General features: G+C 31.3%; 2 protein-coding genes across 5 annotated transcripts in view; one reads left to right on the top strand and one right to left on the bottom strand.

The window, feature by feature from the left end:
• Positions 1 to 253: 253 nt before the first annotated feature.
• On the bottom strand, positions 254 to 4,121 carry LOC107854571 (NADH--cytochrome b5 reductase 1). 4 transcript variants are annotated; one of them, XM_016699582.2, is made up of 10 exons: positions 3,811 to 4,121; positions 3,309 to 3,441; positions 2,392 to 2,533; positions 2,186 to 2,276; positions 2,018 to 2,095; positions 1,516 to 1,596; positions 1,305 to 1,394; positions 1,024 to 1,089; positions 664 to 750; positions 254 to 513 (listed from the first exon to the last, which is right to left on the bottom strand). In XM_016699582.2, exons 2-10 carry the CDS (start codon positions 3,415 to 3,417, stop codon positions 421 to 423), a joined length of 837 nt encoding a protein of 278 aa, XP_016555068.1. In that variant the 5' UTR covers positions 3,418 to 3,441; positions 3,811 to 4,121; the 3' UTR covers positions 254 to 420. The 4 variants fall into 4 exon arrangements, with proteins under 4 accessions (XP_016555068.1, XP_016555069.1, XP_016555070.1 ...); XM_016699583.2 differs by having other exon boundaries at positions 3,687 to 3,838; XM_016699584.2 differs by lacking the exon at positions 3,811 to 4,121 and adding an exon at positions 3,559 to 3,767.
• A 9,461-nt stretch (positions 4,122 to 13,582) lies between these two features.
• LOC107854492 (probable lysophospholipase BODYGUARD 4) overlaps positions 13,583 to 17,248 on the top strand; it is a 7,344-nt gene continuing 3,678 nt past the window's right edge. The window contains exons 1-3 of the mRNA XM_016699502.2: positions 13,583 to 14,034; positions 15,228 to 15,577; positions 15,794 to 15,990. Coding sequence (XP_016554988.2) covers positions 13,626 to 14,034; positions 15,228 to 15,577; positions 15,794 to 15,990 — 956 coding nt within the window. The 5' untranslated portion in view covers positions 13,583 to 13,625. The remainder of the gene's footprint in view (positions 14,035 to 15,227; positions 15,578 to 15,793; positions 15,991 to 17,248) is intronic.

Here is a 17,248-nt window from a genome sequence, read left to right as displayed (position 1 = left end):
ATTACCTCTAATATTTGTTCAATAACCCCCCCAAGTGATGACCAAAATTTCAATTATCTTCACATCTTCCTTGCCAGTATTCGTTGCACTTTTTTTGGACAAATGTCTCTAGTGTGTACGTAAACCTTACCCCCACCTTGGAAGATAGAGAGGATGCTTCCAATAGACCACCGCGCAATAATAAATAACTAGAAAAGAACTAGACTGCAATCAACTAAGTGCAATTTGAACCAAAACCAGAATAGCAGAGACATTTTTACTCAAGGATGAGGATGTTATTCAAATTTGAAAGCTGGGTTTTGAGTCTCTTTCGCTGAAAAATGAAAATGGTAAATGTCTTTTCCCGGACTATAAAATGTAACCCCTTGTAATCGAGGTTGATTTTAATGCAGGGACCAAATGAAAACGGGGAAAAAGAAGTTAGAATTGGAATTGCATCTCCGGTGAATATCCAAGGGCTTCGAGATGAGCAGCCATAGCCTTGTTCATCGGTGGTGGACCGCACCTCAATATCTGCACGTTTAACATGAAACCAGTTCAGTCTAACTCTGCTTTCCCTCGATATTCCATGAACATTTAAGCTAATCTACCTATTCGTCTTGCAAAAAATTCATGATGCTTGAATCGGTAGCTTTTAGCAACTATGAAGATGCCATGTAATACCTTAATGTCATTTGCCGGGGCTGGGCAGTGAGCCTGGATCATTTCCTTGGAGACAAATCCAACACCACCACTCCATTCTTCCGGAGGCTACACATGATATTAAGAGAACGATCTGATTATTTGATTCAATATGTAGGATGTAAAAGCACGTCTACTTGCAAGAGAAATGTAACATAACAAGGAGCAACTTGGAAAGACACTAAAAGAAGAATAATTCGCTTCGCTATAAGCTGGACCTTTTTCTCTCTTGATATTTTTTGTTTATGATAATTTTAAACAAAATTAAAATTATTATCGGTAGTAGGAGAAAAAAGTCTACAGATCATATTCAAAACCAGAAATGAAGTTATAGGAGCTGACCTGATTCAAGACGTAATAAACTTTGAAACGGTCAGGATAGTTAGCACTAAGGCCCTCCAACTCTTCCTGCAGAAGAATAAATAACAAATTCAGGTGAGGACGATTCAGTACGCTCAAGCTAATATGCCTTTCCACAGAAACAAATAGTACACTTAATACAGCAACCTGCAGCAACCACGAGTCTGCGACAGGAGAACAGTCGAGTGCATCCATAAAATTTGTTCAAACATTCAAGTGAAATGTATGGACTAATTGAATGGCATAAAGATAAAATTATGTACCTTCAGAAGAATATCTTCAGCAGTAACATTAGCATATATCAGGTGCACCTTCGTCGCGTCGTTAGGATTTTCAAGAATAGCTCTAGCAACCTGGATAGAAGAAACAGAAAGAAGTATGTCTACATCAAACTTGAAATTTTTCGGTCCAGAACAACCTCTACCACAAAAAAGGAAAGACAAGGTATTTTAGTAAAACGGAAAGAAAAAAGACCTGAAACATCGGAGTAATGCCAGAGCCTCCTGCAAGCATTCCAAATGCTCTAACTTGGCCAGGTTGGTACCTAAAGCGGCCCTATTTATGAAAGGACATCGACATGTGAGTCCTCAAGATAAAGCTTTTTATGGAAGCATCAAGAATCCAATGAGAACTGAAATTAAGCAATGTTGGATTTCTCCTGCGTTTAAACGTTAGATATGGAAGCAGAAGCAACATAACACATAAAAGGTGAAATGTGACAACTGACAAGAAATATCAAGCCATATGCAGAAGAATATTGGTTAGTTGCATCACAAGATTCCTACCCTTTTCTCAGTTGTTAATCTTCTGTTCATTTTCTAAGCCAACCGGCTATCAATCAATGATTTAACAAACTTGAAATTGTTGAAGGGTAACAAAATAAAGAAACAGCAGTACCCTTCAGAGAGAGGGGAAAAAGAGCTGATGACCAATACGTAAAACCGCCAAGTTATATCACAAGCACCAAGGAATCTACCTTAGGTCCCTTTACTGCCAAATAATCACCCACACGCATTTCCCGGAAATGATGTGACATCCTTCCTTGGGGATACATCTGTGCACTCAAAAAATGCAAAAACATCAAAATCACTGATATGAGAAAGAAAAAGGCAAGAATAAAATAACCATACTACCTAAGTTTTACCTTTATAACTAATTCAAAATATCCAACGTCCGAGTCCAAAGTAGTTGGCGTGTATGGTTTAATAACCTCTTCACCTTGACTATCTTTGCCCCTGATTGATTAAGCATAAGTAAGAAACCAAATGTTTTCTTAACTATCAGTAGCAGACATGGTGAAAACAAAGACCAAAAACTACTGGCATGTGAGAATAGTTCAATCAACCGAACCTGCAACTAATGTGTTGTCCAATGGGTAGCCCCAATACAGAAGTTGGTGTTGGAAGTTCAAATCTGAATTTCGCGACATTATGGCTAAGTTGTGTGCGTTTAACAAGCTTAAATTCCTTGAACTCTTCAGGATTCAAACATACTATTAAGACAACAACATACAATCAGTCAGCATACCCAAGATCAAAAGCATAGACAACAAAACCAGGCACAATCACACAGCCCCCTAGCTCTATAGCATTTGAATATTTTAACTTGATAATAAAAATGAATAACAACAACGAGACTGAGTTGATACACTGGAGAATTGCTGATGCATATGCAGAAACTCATCAAGTTATAAACACTTGTATCCCAATTCCCATGTTTCTTCGTGGCAGATGTCGCTTGTTACAGCAGAGCAGGCGCACCCACTGCATTACTCTTGAATTATATATACGGTGTCCTTAGGTTGGCGAACTAAACTATCCCGGAATTAATTAATTATAATCTTTGGAATAATTTATCCCACCTGAGAGGTGGGATAAAATAATCCCAAGTTTGATATAAGGTGGGATATCCCAGGATACGGCTTGGTTAATTTATACCGTCAACCAAACACAATATAAATTTTAGGCTTAATCTTGGATTTTCCACCTTATCCAGCATACCAACCGACCCATACATGTATAACTGATGATTCCTATACACATCTATGTTGCTCGAAATCTCCAAAAATGCGGCCGCACCATTTTCAAATCCTTAAAAACTGCACTACTTTTGGAGGATCCAACATGCGCCCTACAACATTTTTGAAAAGTCCGAGCAACATAGACAACACCTTAAGTCCACAACCATTGCCATGAAATATTAGCTACTTTACCACTAATTTTAAAATAATAATCATGCATAAGTGTAATCAACAGTTAAATCAGAACCTTTGGACTTCTTGGAAGACAAGTAAAAATAAGCTGTAGCACCAACAGCAACCACAGCAACAGCAACTCCAACAATCAACTGAGCATCAGGTCTTTCCAGGAACTCCATTTCCCAAATATAAAAATCTGATCTCTACCCAAACAGCACCCAAAAAAAGAAGAGGCACAAACTTCAGTTAATTCAAATAAAGATCCAAGATTTAAAATCAGTAAAGCAAATATAAACTAAAAATCTAATCTTTATACACACAAGATTCAGTTAATTATGCTTTTACAACAAAAAGGTATTGACTGAAATGACGTTTAAAATTCCAAGAAAACTGAACCCCATTTCAAGAAAAGTAAAAGGGTGTTTGAATCTGACAAAGTATCCCGTACAATTAATCGAGATACACGCAAACGGAAGCTGACCCAAACACGACCTTTACAAACAAAAAGAGTTTGAATCAATTTGTGAATTATCTAAAAAAAGAAGAAAAGAATGGATTGAATTATATCTAACCAGAAAAGAGGAATCTTGATTAGTGTATAGTTGGAAGAAAAACTTTTATTAGAAATAAAAGCTGAATAAATAGGTAGAGCAAAAAGTGGGTAGAAGACAAGACGTGGGATTTTGGGTGTCCAATTGTTCTCACCAACCCACCCCCAACCACCAGTGGTGCAGCCACCCAACCTTGAACCGTCGCCCCTGCTATATATTTGATTATTTTGAAATTAGAGTGTTATTTTTATTTTATATTAAAAGTAAAATAATTAATTTTTAAATAACTTATTTGTAGGGATAAGTATTTTGTTTGTAGCCTCTTTGTTTATGATGTTTTGATGATATTTATAGCTAGTTTATAATTTTACTTTATGGGCGTATTATTTTCTTTACCATCTAGTGATATGATATCCGTTGTTGTTTGCATTTGTATTTTTTGTTTGTTATATTTGTTATTTCTTTTGAGTCATGGATTTATCAGAAAAAATCTCTCTACTTTAGTTGATGTAGTGGTGTGGATTGTGTTGACTTTATAGAAATATACTGAGTATGTTATTATTTTTGTCTGTCGGTCAAATGACCACTCCTAAATGTCAAGGTAATTAAGGTCAAAACTAATTACATTTACTAATAAAGATATATTTAAAAACATACATTATTATGTAGTTGATTTACTTGTCGTTAATAACTAGACGTAAATAGTCCAAAATACTTTCTTCGTTTTAAAATAGTTGATTCTCTTTTAAAAAATATTTATTTTAATTTAGTTGTTTTTTTTATAAAATCAAGAGAATTTATTATATTTTTTTAATACTATCTCAATTATTAAATGATTAAATAAAGTGTATATATACTCAAATTTATATCTTCAAAATATAATTAATAAAGCTAAATTAATAAAATAAATTTTTCATAAATATTTTTTAAAGAAGAAAGGCAAGTCGATCAATTATTTTAAAATGAAGAAAGCAGGTATTATTTTAAAAATCAAGAAATAATTAATTTATTAATTTTCACTTCAACCTTTACATATAAAGACAGATTAATATGAATTTTTTTAAAAAAAATACTAGTACGATAAAGAATAATAAGACAAATTTTCATCACAGGTTGTAACATGATAATCAAAAAATTATAAATTTAATAATAAATTTTCTGTTTTATTTTTTACTCATATTAATAATACTCATTGGACATAAGTATAAATATTAAAATTATAATTTATTCATACTTAATGTTTACTAGTACTTGTAATAAAATGAAAAAATATTAATTAATTTTATTTTAATTTAATAGATAATTAATTAATATGATACATTTATTTTTAGTAGGATGACCAAGAAAAGGGAAATAAGTACTATCTCTATAGTTATATATATTCATAAGTAGGGATCTGTTTTATATTTTTACGTCCGGCACCAAAATATGCCCCGAAACTAAAAAATAGACTTTGTACACATATTAAGTGCACAATACCTTTAATGGAAGACTTTCCAACGGTGTCAAAAAAGGTAAAGTAAAGATTATGCTTCATTTTTTTTTATGAATTACTCTAGAGTATGCTTTGCAAACTCATCCAAACATTTCTTTGATTGGAGAAGAGGTATCTTTAGTAATTTATTTCCTCTTCCACACCAAAAATCTTTCAAATAAAAAAAAAGAACGTACATGATTGCTTATATTGAATAATAATGGCATCAGATGTTACCATTGTCAAAAGAATAAATAAATAAATAAATAAATACTAAAAAAAATGGCTTCATTTTATTGGAAATGTTGCTCTATATTTTAGATTTAATTCACTTGGTGCGATTTCAAAAGGATTATGCATATTGTTTTCAAATACGTTCTCGATCCTAGAGTGCATAATTACTTTAATTCTTACAACATAGGGTCAATATTTTAAGTTGCACAATCTGTACTTCATCTTTTTTTTACGTCGTTGGAAAGTTTTCCGTTAAAGGTATTGTGCATTTAATAAGCGCATAAAGTCTATTTTGATTTTTATCTTTTATATTGCATAAATTGATATTTTTTTTTAGTTTCATGACATATTTTGATTTCGGACTTTATATTTTTAAAAGAAATTAAAAATCAAGAAAAATACTAAACTACCATTCAAATTATGTGAAGCATATGGAGCCTTCATTTTATCATGTGTGCAAAAAGCAATGAATTGGAGATTTTTGGGCAAATAAATGCTCACAGAGAGGACATTGTAAATCAAATCACTCCCTCCATTTTATTTTATTTATTTTCTTACTAAAAAATAGTTATTTTAACTTATAAAATTAAGAAAAGTTTATTATTTTTTAATAATATTTTTATTATCAAATGACTATATTAATAATTAAATTTAAATTTTTAAGTATAATTAATAAAGTTAATTCAGTAAACTAAATCTCTAATAAATATTTTATTAAGAAATTAAAGTGTAAAGTTAACATGAATTAAGTAAAATAAACAGTGGGAGTAAAATAGAGATAGTAATAGAGTGAAAATACTTAATAGTCCAAGAAAGCAAGCATATGTTCTGCACTTAGGGCCCAAGGGTGGAGCCACCTTATGTTTAGGGATTCACCGGAACTTTGTTTAGCGAAAAATTATATTATTTGTATATGATTAAAATTATTTTGTACGTAGATATAATTTATTTTGAACCCCTTCGTCTAGTTCGTGTGCCTAGTTTTTTCGATTTTGAATCCATTTAGTTAAAATTCTGACTCCGCCGCTATGTGCACTAATAGACACTTCTTTGTTGGGCTGGTATTAGCAGACAAGGACGAGACCGGGACAATGAAGTAAAATGGATGGCCAAGAGAGTGAGTAACAAAAATCCAAAGTAGGCTGTGGTGGTTTTCATTTTTACTGTTGTTGTATATCACATATGGAAGGAGAGGAATACATGAAGATTTCAATAAAAGAGTTGAAGTAATGAAGATAGAACGAATGAAATGGCCTTACAGGCAGAGGTGGAGCCAGGTTCGTCCGAAGCCCCTTCGACGGTCATGTAGTTATAGTAGGTGTTGAACCTCCTTCAATTTAGTTTTCTTTGAATGTTGAACCTCCTTACTTGAAATCCTGGCACCGCCTCTGCTTACAGGTTCATCTCGTAGGCCAAAGCAACTGTAAATGGCAGCCAACATTAGCTAAACTTAATAGATTTCCTTGTTAAAGATTACCTAGCTACTGATTAGGCAAAATAGTTTAGCTTGATTCCAATAGGTCTAATTTGAGAGTCCTGTCTCTATGGTCCATTAGAGCAGGCTGTGTACAAATGCTAATTTGGTTGAGTAAAATTTTTTTGATTTGACCAAGAAAAAAAAAAGCAGGGGCGGAGATAGCAAGAGCCTAGGTTGAACTCCTTCGACAGTAAATTATACAATTTATATATGATTAAAATTATTTTTTATGATTATATAGTAGATATTGCATTCCTTGCTATCTCTTTACGTGTTTATTTTTATTTTTTTTAGCTTTCATACTTTCCTTAGTAAAAATTCTAACTCATCCACTGACTAGTCACAACTATGTTTGAATAGTTTTTTTTTGGTCAAAACAATACTTATATCATGTGGTGCTCTTTGATTTTTTATTTTTTTTGGTTTCCCGGGTATCCCAGCACGACAGGTCAAGGACTAATCCTCTGTGGATCTGAGCTTTATTTAAGGATTTACCGCTGATCAATTGGTTGCTGCATGTATAAGGCGGGAATCAAACTTCCTACACTTACTTGTAATGAACTAATAATTAGGCCAATCAAGCTTTTGCTCTTTGATTTTAAAAGTCTGAGTTTTATTGGTATAGTAATACTCACACGTGTTACCAAAAAATAATAAGTAGGTAAAATTACATAACTTTACTCTATGTTAAAAATATAATTCCAAATATGGTTTTATCATTATCAAAATACTCGAAAATGCTCTTCTTTGATTCTTTAATTTTTTTAAAAAAATATAGTGAACCAAATGGAGGGAAAGGGATCTTGCCAAAAAGAATGGAGGAAGGAATATCAGGAAAGAATAAAGAGGAAGGGATCTGGGAAAGTAGGAGGGGTTATAGAAAATAAGATTTATTTTTAATTAGCTAAATTTTTATTATTTTAAGCTCAAAAGTTTTTTTAAAAAAATATTTTGAATTTTTATGCATATTCTAACTTCAATTTCTAAACAAGTTCAGGGTTTATTTATACTAAAAATCTATAATCTATATCTATATCTATAATGTATTAAAAGTGTGAAGACCCTTATAAAAGTGATTTAAACTTTTTGCCCTTTATTAAAAAACTTCATGATAGATAAAATTGTCTTTTCACCTATTTCCTTTAATTATTAATTAATTATAAAAAATTTAAAGTCCTAAAAACATCGAAAAAGCAAAATATATGGTAAATTTTAAATTAATCGTACTTTAAAAATATTTATTTATGGATTTTCTAATCAAGAAAAGTTTTAAACAAAATTTGGATTTGTAATAAATATTAATGATCACGTTTTTTTTCCAAGTTTAAGAGTTTTTCCTTTTTATTAGGATTTGCTCAAATTTTCTACCATAATTAAAGTTTTTTTTCTTATGAAAAATATTTTTTAAAAAATATTTCTTTCATATTTGATTAATCCTTTTTTGGAGGAAAAAAATTTGGACTTCTATAAATTGATGATTCTTTGTTGCTACAAATAATACAATAGCATCCACAAGTAAAGAATCCTGATCTGGGGAGATTATTCTCTCTAAGTTTTATGTTTGTAATATTAGTTTTTTGATATGTCTAGGTCACCTGACTAAAGCATATTAAATCTTATAATGTTTTTATTATAATTTTCTTTGTAATTTTATTTTGTGAATATTTGTAATGTAACCACCACATAACGTCATGTTATTTCAACTTCAAGTTCAACAATTTTCTAGGTTTATGAATATATTTTTGATCTTAGAATTTTATGAATTAGAGCTGTAATTTTTTGAATGGATCTTCAATTTTGTGATTTTCAGATTTGTTTTCTTGTGAACAAAAATATTTATATTTATATGTGCTTAGTTAATAGAACGATTGAAAATTTTCATAGGTGTGGGCATGTATTAAATTATAACGTATGTTAATACCTCATGCAAAAGATTATGAGGCCAATTTTTGACTTTTTCTTTTTACAGGTTAGAAAAATTTCCTGGTAGTTTGAGTTTAAATTGTTAAGTTGCTACTCAATTAATCATATTCATCATTTACATGAAATTGTTATGTTAAAGCACACATAAAAAAAAAATTAAATAATAAAAAATTAAATAAAAAAATAATTAATTATAAAATCCTAGATTAACTAACGTGAAAGACACCGTGGTTACATAATGCATTAAATTGAGTATATATTTGAAAATACCTTAGGTCCAAGGATGAGTGATTGGATTAAAATATATCTAACTAACAGAACGACAATGAGGTTTAACTTCTACTACTTTTAAAACATAAAGAATGTAATTTTGTTCTAAAAGTATTTTTGAGAAAAATGCATTTAAAAACACTTTAAAAACTTAGTAAAATACGAATAATTGCTTCAAAGTAATTTTTAAATTTATTAGTTAAATACAAACTTTTTCTTGCCAAAAGATAGATATCGAAGTGATTTTATAAAATTGAACTCATTGAAATAAAGTACACGCGCAGAGCGCGTATACTAAAACTAGTTACATATATACGCTAGTTAACTATTATTTATTACATAAAATTCCTAGTTTGAAAAGTAATTACAAAAATTTCATATTAATTACATAAAATTCCTTTTTTATAGTCTCTCTCTCGCCTCATACATTCCAAAACATTCGTATATTGATCCATATTTGTCTGTCTTCTACTTCATAATTGTACTCCTTTTTATACACCTAAAATCAAGCTTACGTGATATGGGAGGTTCCAAATTTTTTAGTTACATTATTGTTCCACCATAATTGTATTTATTAGTTTTTATAAAATATCAGAGTATGAATAATTCTTTTTAAGGGGATTCTTTTTAAGGGGAGGGAAATCTGAAGAAGGCATGATTGATGCAACTTATTTCCTTAAAAGATTGTGATTTGTTGTCAGAGAAAGGAAATATTTTAGAGGCTAATTGGAGCCCATACCTTCGGCTAAGCAACAACTTCGTCGTCTTCATAATTTGCTCCACCATCTTCAGCTAACCTTCCAACAACGGCTCCGTCGTCTCCATAATTTGTTCCACCGTCTTCGGCTAACCTTTTGGCAAAAGCTCTGTCACTTTGCCACCAAATACAGCGGCAGAGTTATGGTAGAAGCCGAAAACGACCATTTATTCGTCGTCGAAGTCAACGTCCCTACCCTCCAAATCAATTTTGAGGATACGCTCTTCCCCGCGGTAACCTAATCTGTAAAATCTCCCAAATTCTTAAATCACCTCCTTCGGCTTCTTCCTGTCCTTTTAGATTGGTTACATTATACATTTGAATGGTAATATAACTTTGACTGTGTTAATCCCATACATAACAAGACTTATCTTAACGGTGTTAACCTAATACATTAAATTTGTTACATTATACATTAGATTGGTTACATTATACATTAGAATGTTAATATCGCTTATCTTGAATGTGTTAACCCTATATATAATTTTTTTTACATTATGCATTAGAATTGTAACCTCATACATTAGAATGGATAAATAACTTTTCCCATTATACATTAGAATTGTAACCTCATACATTAGAATATGAAAAAGTAACTTAATTTGACTTACTTAACCTCATACATTATAATGATAATATTCTACATTAAAAATGGTAGCATAATTTATCTTGATTGTGTTAATCTCACACATTAGAAATGATAATATTATACATTACCAAATCTTTTTTTTTTCCATTTGAATTAATGTTACTGATTTTAAGGATCCACCAAATCAGTAAATTAATGAGTTTCGTTAATTAAGTTAGAGGATAATGGTGGCTGATTTGATTTTCTTAATTATAGAAAAAATGATCTACCTTATCTGATTTTATCTCCTTAATTTTAAGCAAAATACATTCCACTAACCGATAAGATACAGAGACATGTATATGTATTTTTTCAAATCCGGGAGAGAGAAACTAAATCTGGGATCCTTTGTAATTACTTTCATTAAAGTTGGGATTTATGTTGTTTATACTTTATTATATACTCCTTCCGTACCTAATTACTCCCTCCGTTTCTTATTAGTTAACTCCTATAAACTTGGTACGCCCATTAAGAAAATCTTAATTAGGTGTTTCTTTTATCAAATTAGTCTTATTAATTATGTTTTGAAAGTATAAATGTGAGTATATATATATTTTATATAGTCATTTAATAACAGGGGTGATGTTGGAAGAACATAATAAAATTCTCTTGATTTTATAAAAGGAACAACTAAATTGAAACAAATATTTTTAGTAAGAGGGACAACTATTTTAAAATGGAGGAAGTAATTGTGATTATTACTAAAAATAGATATTTCTCAATACTTATTATTTCACAAAATCATGACATAATTTTTTTTGTTTCACCTTTACCCATAGTAATAAATATGAAAAGGTATCAATATATATATATATATAATGTCCAAGAAAAAGAGAAGTGTTATATAGAAAAGGGTAATAAATAAGAGTAATCTAATACATTTAACATGTAGTAAATATTTTTCACAAGGAGAGTGAACATAAAAATAGTGACAATTATTTAAAAACGAAGGGAGTATTACACTTGTTTTTTTTTTTTTTTTCATATAGTAGGTACTTTCTCCATTCGGTTTTACGTGTCACATTTTGAGTTGACATATCCATTAAGAAAAATACTTAATAACATGATTATTTTACCATAGTACCTTTATTAAACGATGCTTACATTGTATCTTGAAAGTTAATTTGGAAAAAAAGCAATTAATATTAAGGGTAAAATATGAAAAAAGAAGTTGTCTTTTCTTGATATGTCGAAAATGACAAGAAAAATAGAAATCTAATTAGAAAATTTGTGATAAGAAAAAGCGAACGGAGGGAGTACAAACTATAATAAATCACAACAGCGTCCCAGTAAAATCTCACGAGTAAATTTAAGAAGAATAAAATGTATCCATCCAAAATAAAATATTTTCGATAGACCATCCGCTCAATTGCACATCTACAAACTACTTAGTTTAAAGTTACTCATTGCTCTTAAAATCAGTTGGAAGTTGACACTTATTATAGTTGTAATACTTTGACTAAAATAAATGAATATGTCCAAATCAAGTTCATGAAAGAATTGTTACTTGTGAAATTAAATCATATGGATAATCAAGTCTTAAACTTGAAGTTTTTACTCAAACTTCTCAGTTATATCAATAGATTAGTCAAGACATCACTACAATAAAGATTTTTAAGGATAATAAATATGCACTTTAACAATGAGTATTAAAGTTTTTATAGATATTAATTAAGTGTCATTAAATCCAATATCGATATATGCCTTGAGGACATTTACAAAGAATGCTAAAATATAATTTTCACTAATAATTACTTCTAAAAACATAATTCAATATTATCGTTAATTAATATCATTAATCTTTTTTTTTTTGTAGTGAATAAAGCTTAATAATACTATCTCAGATGGTGAATTAGCCATTATTTGCTGTCATTGCTAAATATTTCAAACATATTTAAATTGTAATTTCTTCGATTCAAAAATCGAAACTAATATATAGTTATGAGACTTGGAAAACTATCTCGTCTGTTAGTGTTTAATGTTCTAAGCTATGATATCACTAAATTAGACTACTATATTATTTTTGATTCGATGTTCCAAACTTTGCAAAGCTTTTTTCGACGAATGGTATATTTTTATCTTGTGATTTTATTCATATCTTACTTGATTCTTCTTACGAAAATCAAATTTTTATCATCTTCAAATTCATATTAAAATAAAATGGGTCATTTTCACTTCCCTAATTTGTCATGTTCTTTAACTTTTACTTTTTCAGGCCAAAAATTATTCGTAAAGCATAAATTTATATTTTTACATTATTCTTTATGTCTTGTGCTAAAATTACTTATATTCCATTAGATATACATTTGATTGCTAAAAATAAAATATAATAAAAAGAATTTTACAACTTTTATGACATTTGGGCTTAGCCATGCCCACCTAGTATTATTATATAGAGGACGTGTTTTTTTTTGAAAGCATAAAATTGCTTGGACAATATTCATTGATCTAATTTGATCATTAATATTTCGTACGATCATTTAATTAATAATATTCATCTTTCCTTTAATTTTATTTTATTTTATAACATAAAAATCACTTAGCTAGTGATAAATTATCTTAAAAAGTAACTCAATTTAATTTTTTAATTAAAAAAATCACTCAACTACTATAAAAAGTCATTCAATCAATTCAAGCGATAGTTTTGATAGATATTGACGAAAATATTTTAAGTCAATCTTTTAAAAATAAAAATCTATTTTTCTTTTTTTTTAATTAACCACAAATGTAACCCACTTTTAATTTTTCTAAAACCTGACTTAAAATTATAATTTGATCAAGCGCTTAGTTTAAGAAACAAGGTATACTGTCACATATGCGTACTCAGCATTACGAGAGTATGAATGCACTATTATGAATATACTTTGAGCGTGAATTCACGTGATCCTGATAATCCCCATCTAAATACACGTCCCTAATATCACTAAATTGTTATTAAATAAGTAGACGTGACATTCTTTTAAAACGGACTAAAAACGCGTAATACCATTCAATCTATAGACCATTCTACTTACGTGGTTGTTAGGAAGTTTAGCAGTTGGTGTATTATTCTTTATATTTCTTTATTCTTCCTATGTATCTATCTATCTACTTAGACATGCACAAAATCTCTATAAACTTTTCAGAAAAATGGCTAAAAATTTTGAAAGAAATTCTCATTTCATCAACCAGCACAATAGTATTCTTCTTCCTCGATTTTCTCGACGTTCTTTTCTGCATACTGTTCAAGTTTATGGATGAATTCTTGGAAGGTAAAGGTTCTCATTGTTACTGTTCCATTGATGATAATGAAGCCAGTGAGTTTTCCAGTAGCAGTCTTTATAAACGGGGGAACTTGTTTAGGAGAAATAATGTTGTTAGGAGGAGAAAAATGAATGAGAATGTGAGATGGTCTGATTGTTCTTGTGTGAATTGTGTTTCATGGATGAGAAATGCTGCAGAAGAGTTGAAGCTTCATGTTGTTGTCAAAGAACCAGAACGAGGTATGGTTTATGTGTGCTGTTTTTGTACTTGGACACCTCTGACCTACTTTAAGTTGACACGGAGTTTAAGAAAATAAATCTTGTGGTCTTAAATTGAAGTTGTGTCAAATGTGCCATATTGCACTTTAATCTTGTGGTGTTAAACACGCCACGTGGAAAGTTGGGATTAAAATACTGTCAAAAAAGTCATTCTTTTTGAAGTGGACTAAAAAGGAAAATAGGTAGTTCTTTTTAGAAACGGAGGGGGTACTTGTTTACTTTTCTTAGATGAATGAAGGTGATATTTCAGGTAGGAAAAGTGAAGCGATGGATAGTTGGTGTGTGTGTTTTGATTAATATTTGATGATAGTTCAGGTTGGAAATTCAAACACCCAATAATTTAGGTATGAATCTTGAGAAAAGGGCAAAGAACAAAAATTTCGACAGTTTGGAGCTTAACTATAAAAAATCCCGATATTTTGCATAATTAATGAAAATACTGATTTTGGGTTAGTCGAGATATATAATTAGCTCCCGATACATTCAACAAAGACACATTTTTCCTTTGTAAAGATACATAATTAGCTCCTGATATATTTTTTCCGATTTTGATCTATTGAGATACACAATACAACCAAAAAATATACATTTTTTTCTTGTAAAGATACATAATTAGCTCCCCGATACAACCAACAAAGATACATAATTAGTCATATATTGTTCTGACAATTACATTATTTCACAAGTATTTCATTTGAATGCAAGTATTTGAAGTCTTTTACTTTACAAGTAACAATGCTATTTTTGCTACTTGTATTATTGATATTGTTTAAGCACTCAATTTTAACTATCATTATAGATAGTGTTCTCTGCTAGACTTTTGGTTCATTCATACATTTGTTGTTAGTAAATCGTCTTTGTATTTGCCTTTGCTGTTAACAGAACACCAGGTCGAAATTGGTGAACAGAACAAATTTGACTCTTTTTCCCCATTTCTACATCAGTTGATGTGTTGAGCTATTGTTGTCGTGCTGTTCTTTTAGTATCTGTTGATTCCTGTACTTTCATTGCTGTCTGTTGTATGTTTCTTGAGCCGAGCGTCTATCGGAAACAGCCTCTCTACGTGTGAGGTAGGGGTAAGGTCTGCGTATACGCTACTCTCTCCAGACTCCACTTTATGAGCACTAATGTTTAGAGTTGCAACTATTTTGCAGCTAACGCGCAGGATTTCAAAGGCAAGAAAGCGGAAAATATAGTATTTTTACATGGCTTTCTCTCATCTTCCTCATTCTGGATAGAGACAATTTTCCCTAATGTATCTGAAGATGCAAAGAAGAAGTACAGATTGTTTGCAGTTGACTTATTGGGATTTGGAAAAAGTCCAAAGCCAAACAATTGCTTATACACAATTAAAGATCATGTGGAAATGATTGAGAGTTCAGTGATTCATCCATTTGAATTGAATTCAATTCATATAGTTGCACATTCAATGGGCTGTGTGGTGGCATTAGCCTTAGCTGCAAAACATTCTCACTCAGTCAAATCAATCACCTTGATAGCACCAGTAAGTACAGCGTAACGTGCTTTCTATAGTATCTTGCCATGACTTATTTATTTCTGTTAATATTTTCTTTGTCGATCTGCTTTGAACTGTTTTTCCTTGAGCCGAGGGTCTTTCAAAAACAATCTCTCTACCCTCAAGGCATGGGATTACACTGAGTATGTAGTTGTTTGTTCTTGCTAATGATGTTTGATTCTTTTTGCGACTGAATTTTTTCAGCCTTACATCACTTCAACAAAGGAGGATGTTAGTTTAACAGCACTAAACAAACTTGCAGCAAGAAGATTGTGGCCGCCTTTGTTATTTGGTTCATCATTTATGTCTTGGTATGAACACCTAGGTCGATGTATATGTTACATCATCTGCAAACACCACAGAATTTGGGAAGGAATCCTCAAGTGGCTCACTTGGAACAGGTAAGGCAGATAACGCTTTCTATAACTACTTTTTTTCGGCAATAAACTGTGAAATGTTACTATACCAACAAGTGAAAAAATACAAACTAAAGAGCATCTATGGTCTAAACCACCTTCTAGGAAGGGTGCTCAGAACTAGTAGACCGCTAAACCAACTAGTTATAAAAAGTCTTTCGATGAGATATCTACACTGCCCGGTACTCTTAGAATCTATGAGCATATTCAGCGTCTCCCTAATGACACATCATTGCTCCATGTGCCAGTGCTTCTGTTTTATCTTCATAAGCAGCTCCTGAACCCCTTGGTCATGCATATTGATACCTAGCCATTGTTGTATTGTTCCCCAAACTTCCATTGCCCACTCACATGCACTAAACAGATGACTAGCGTTCTCGACAACTGTAGTGCTACGTAAGCCACATGGGATGTCCTCACTCCCCATTCCCATGTGATGTAGTCTTTACTTGGTCAGTAAACTGTCCTGGTTTGCAAGCCATAAGATGAATCTTTGTTTTGGTCCAAGCCTAGCAGCAAATAACCCGTAGACACCGAGTATTTCCCATTGCTAGTTTAACATTAATGCCCATTGTTGTACTACCCCTGCATCCTTTTTTTCATCTTATGCAACACCCTCCAGTACCAGCTGCAATCAGCAGGAGGTGATTCTGTCCAGAAGTTAACCCCATTGTTCATATACACACCATTAACCCATTTTACCCACAAAATGTCGTCCTTCTCCATGAGCATCCAGATAAGTTTGCCCACAGAAGCAATATTCCAATACGTACATCTCTTGATGTTTAGACCCCCTTGGTTCTTTGGCCTACAGATTCTATCCCATGCCACCAAAGCAACATCATTCAGCACACTTTAAGGAAGTAGGAAAACTGCCCCCCAAAAGTTGTTAATTGAAAACAACACAGAATATTTGATCTGCAACTTACCGGCATTTGACAAGTGCCTAGTTGGCACAGCTCTAATTCTACTACTGATCTTTTGACTTAGTTGGTCACAATCCGTCTTGTTCCACTTTTTTGAGATAGTGTGGAAGCCCCAAACACTTTAAAGCTACCTTATACAAATCCTGTGATACTCAGCAGTCTTACCTTGGTAGCATAGTCCACCCCTGAAACATACATGTTAGCATAACTGCTTCTTTTAATATGTTTTTTTTTTTCAACTTTCAGTTTACTGCACATCTCATCTATGTTGTCACTTCAGTACCTTACATAAATATATAATGTACGGAGCACCACTT

The sequence above is a fragment of the Capsicum annuum genome, chromosome 10 (genome assembly GCF_002878395.1).
Source record: "Capsicum annuum cultivar UCD-10X-F1 chromosome 10, UCD10Xv1.1, whole genome shotgun sequence".
In the NCBI taxonomy this organism is placed as follows: domain Eukaryota; kingdom Viridiplantae; phylum Streptophyta; class Magnoliopsida; order Solanales; family Solanaceae; genus Capsicum; species Capsicum annuum.
Note: the sequence above shows the minus strand (reverse complement) of the source record. Positions and strands in the feature narration are given on the sequence as shown.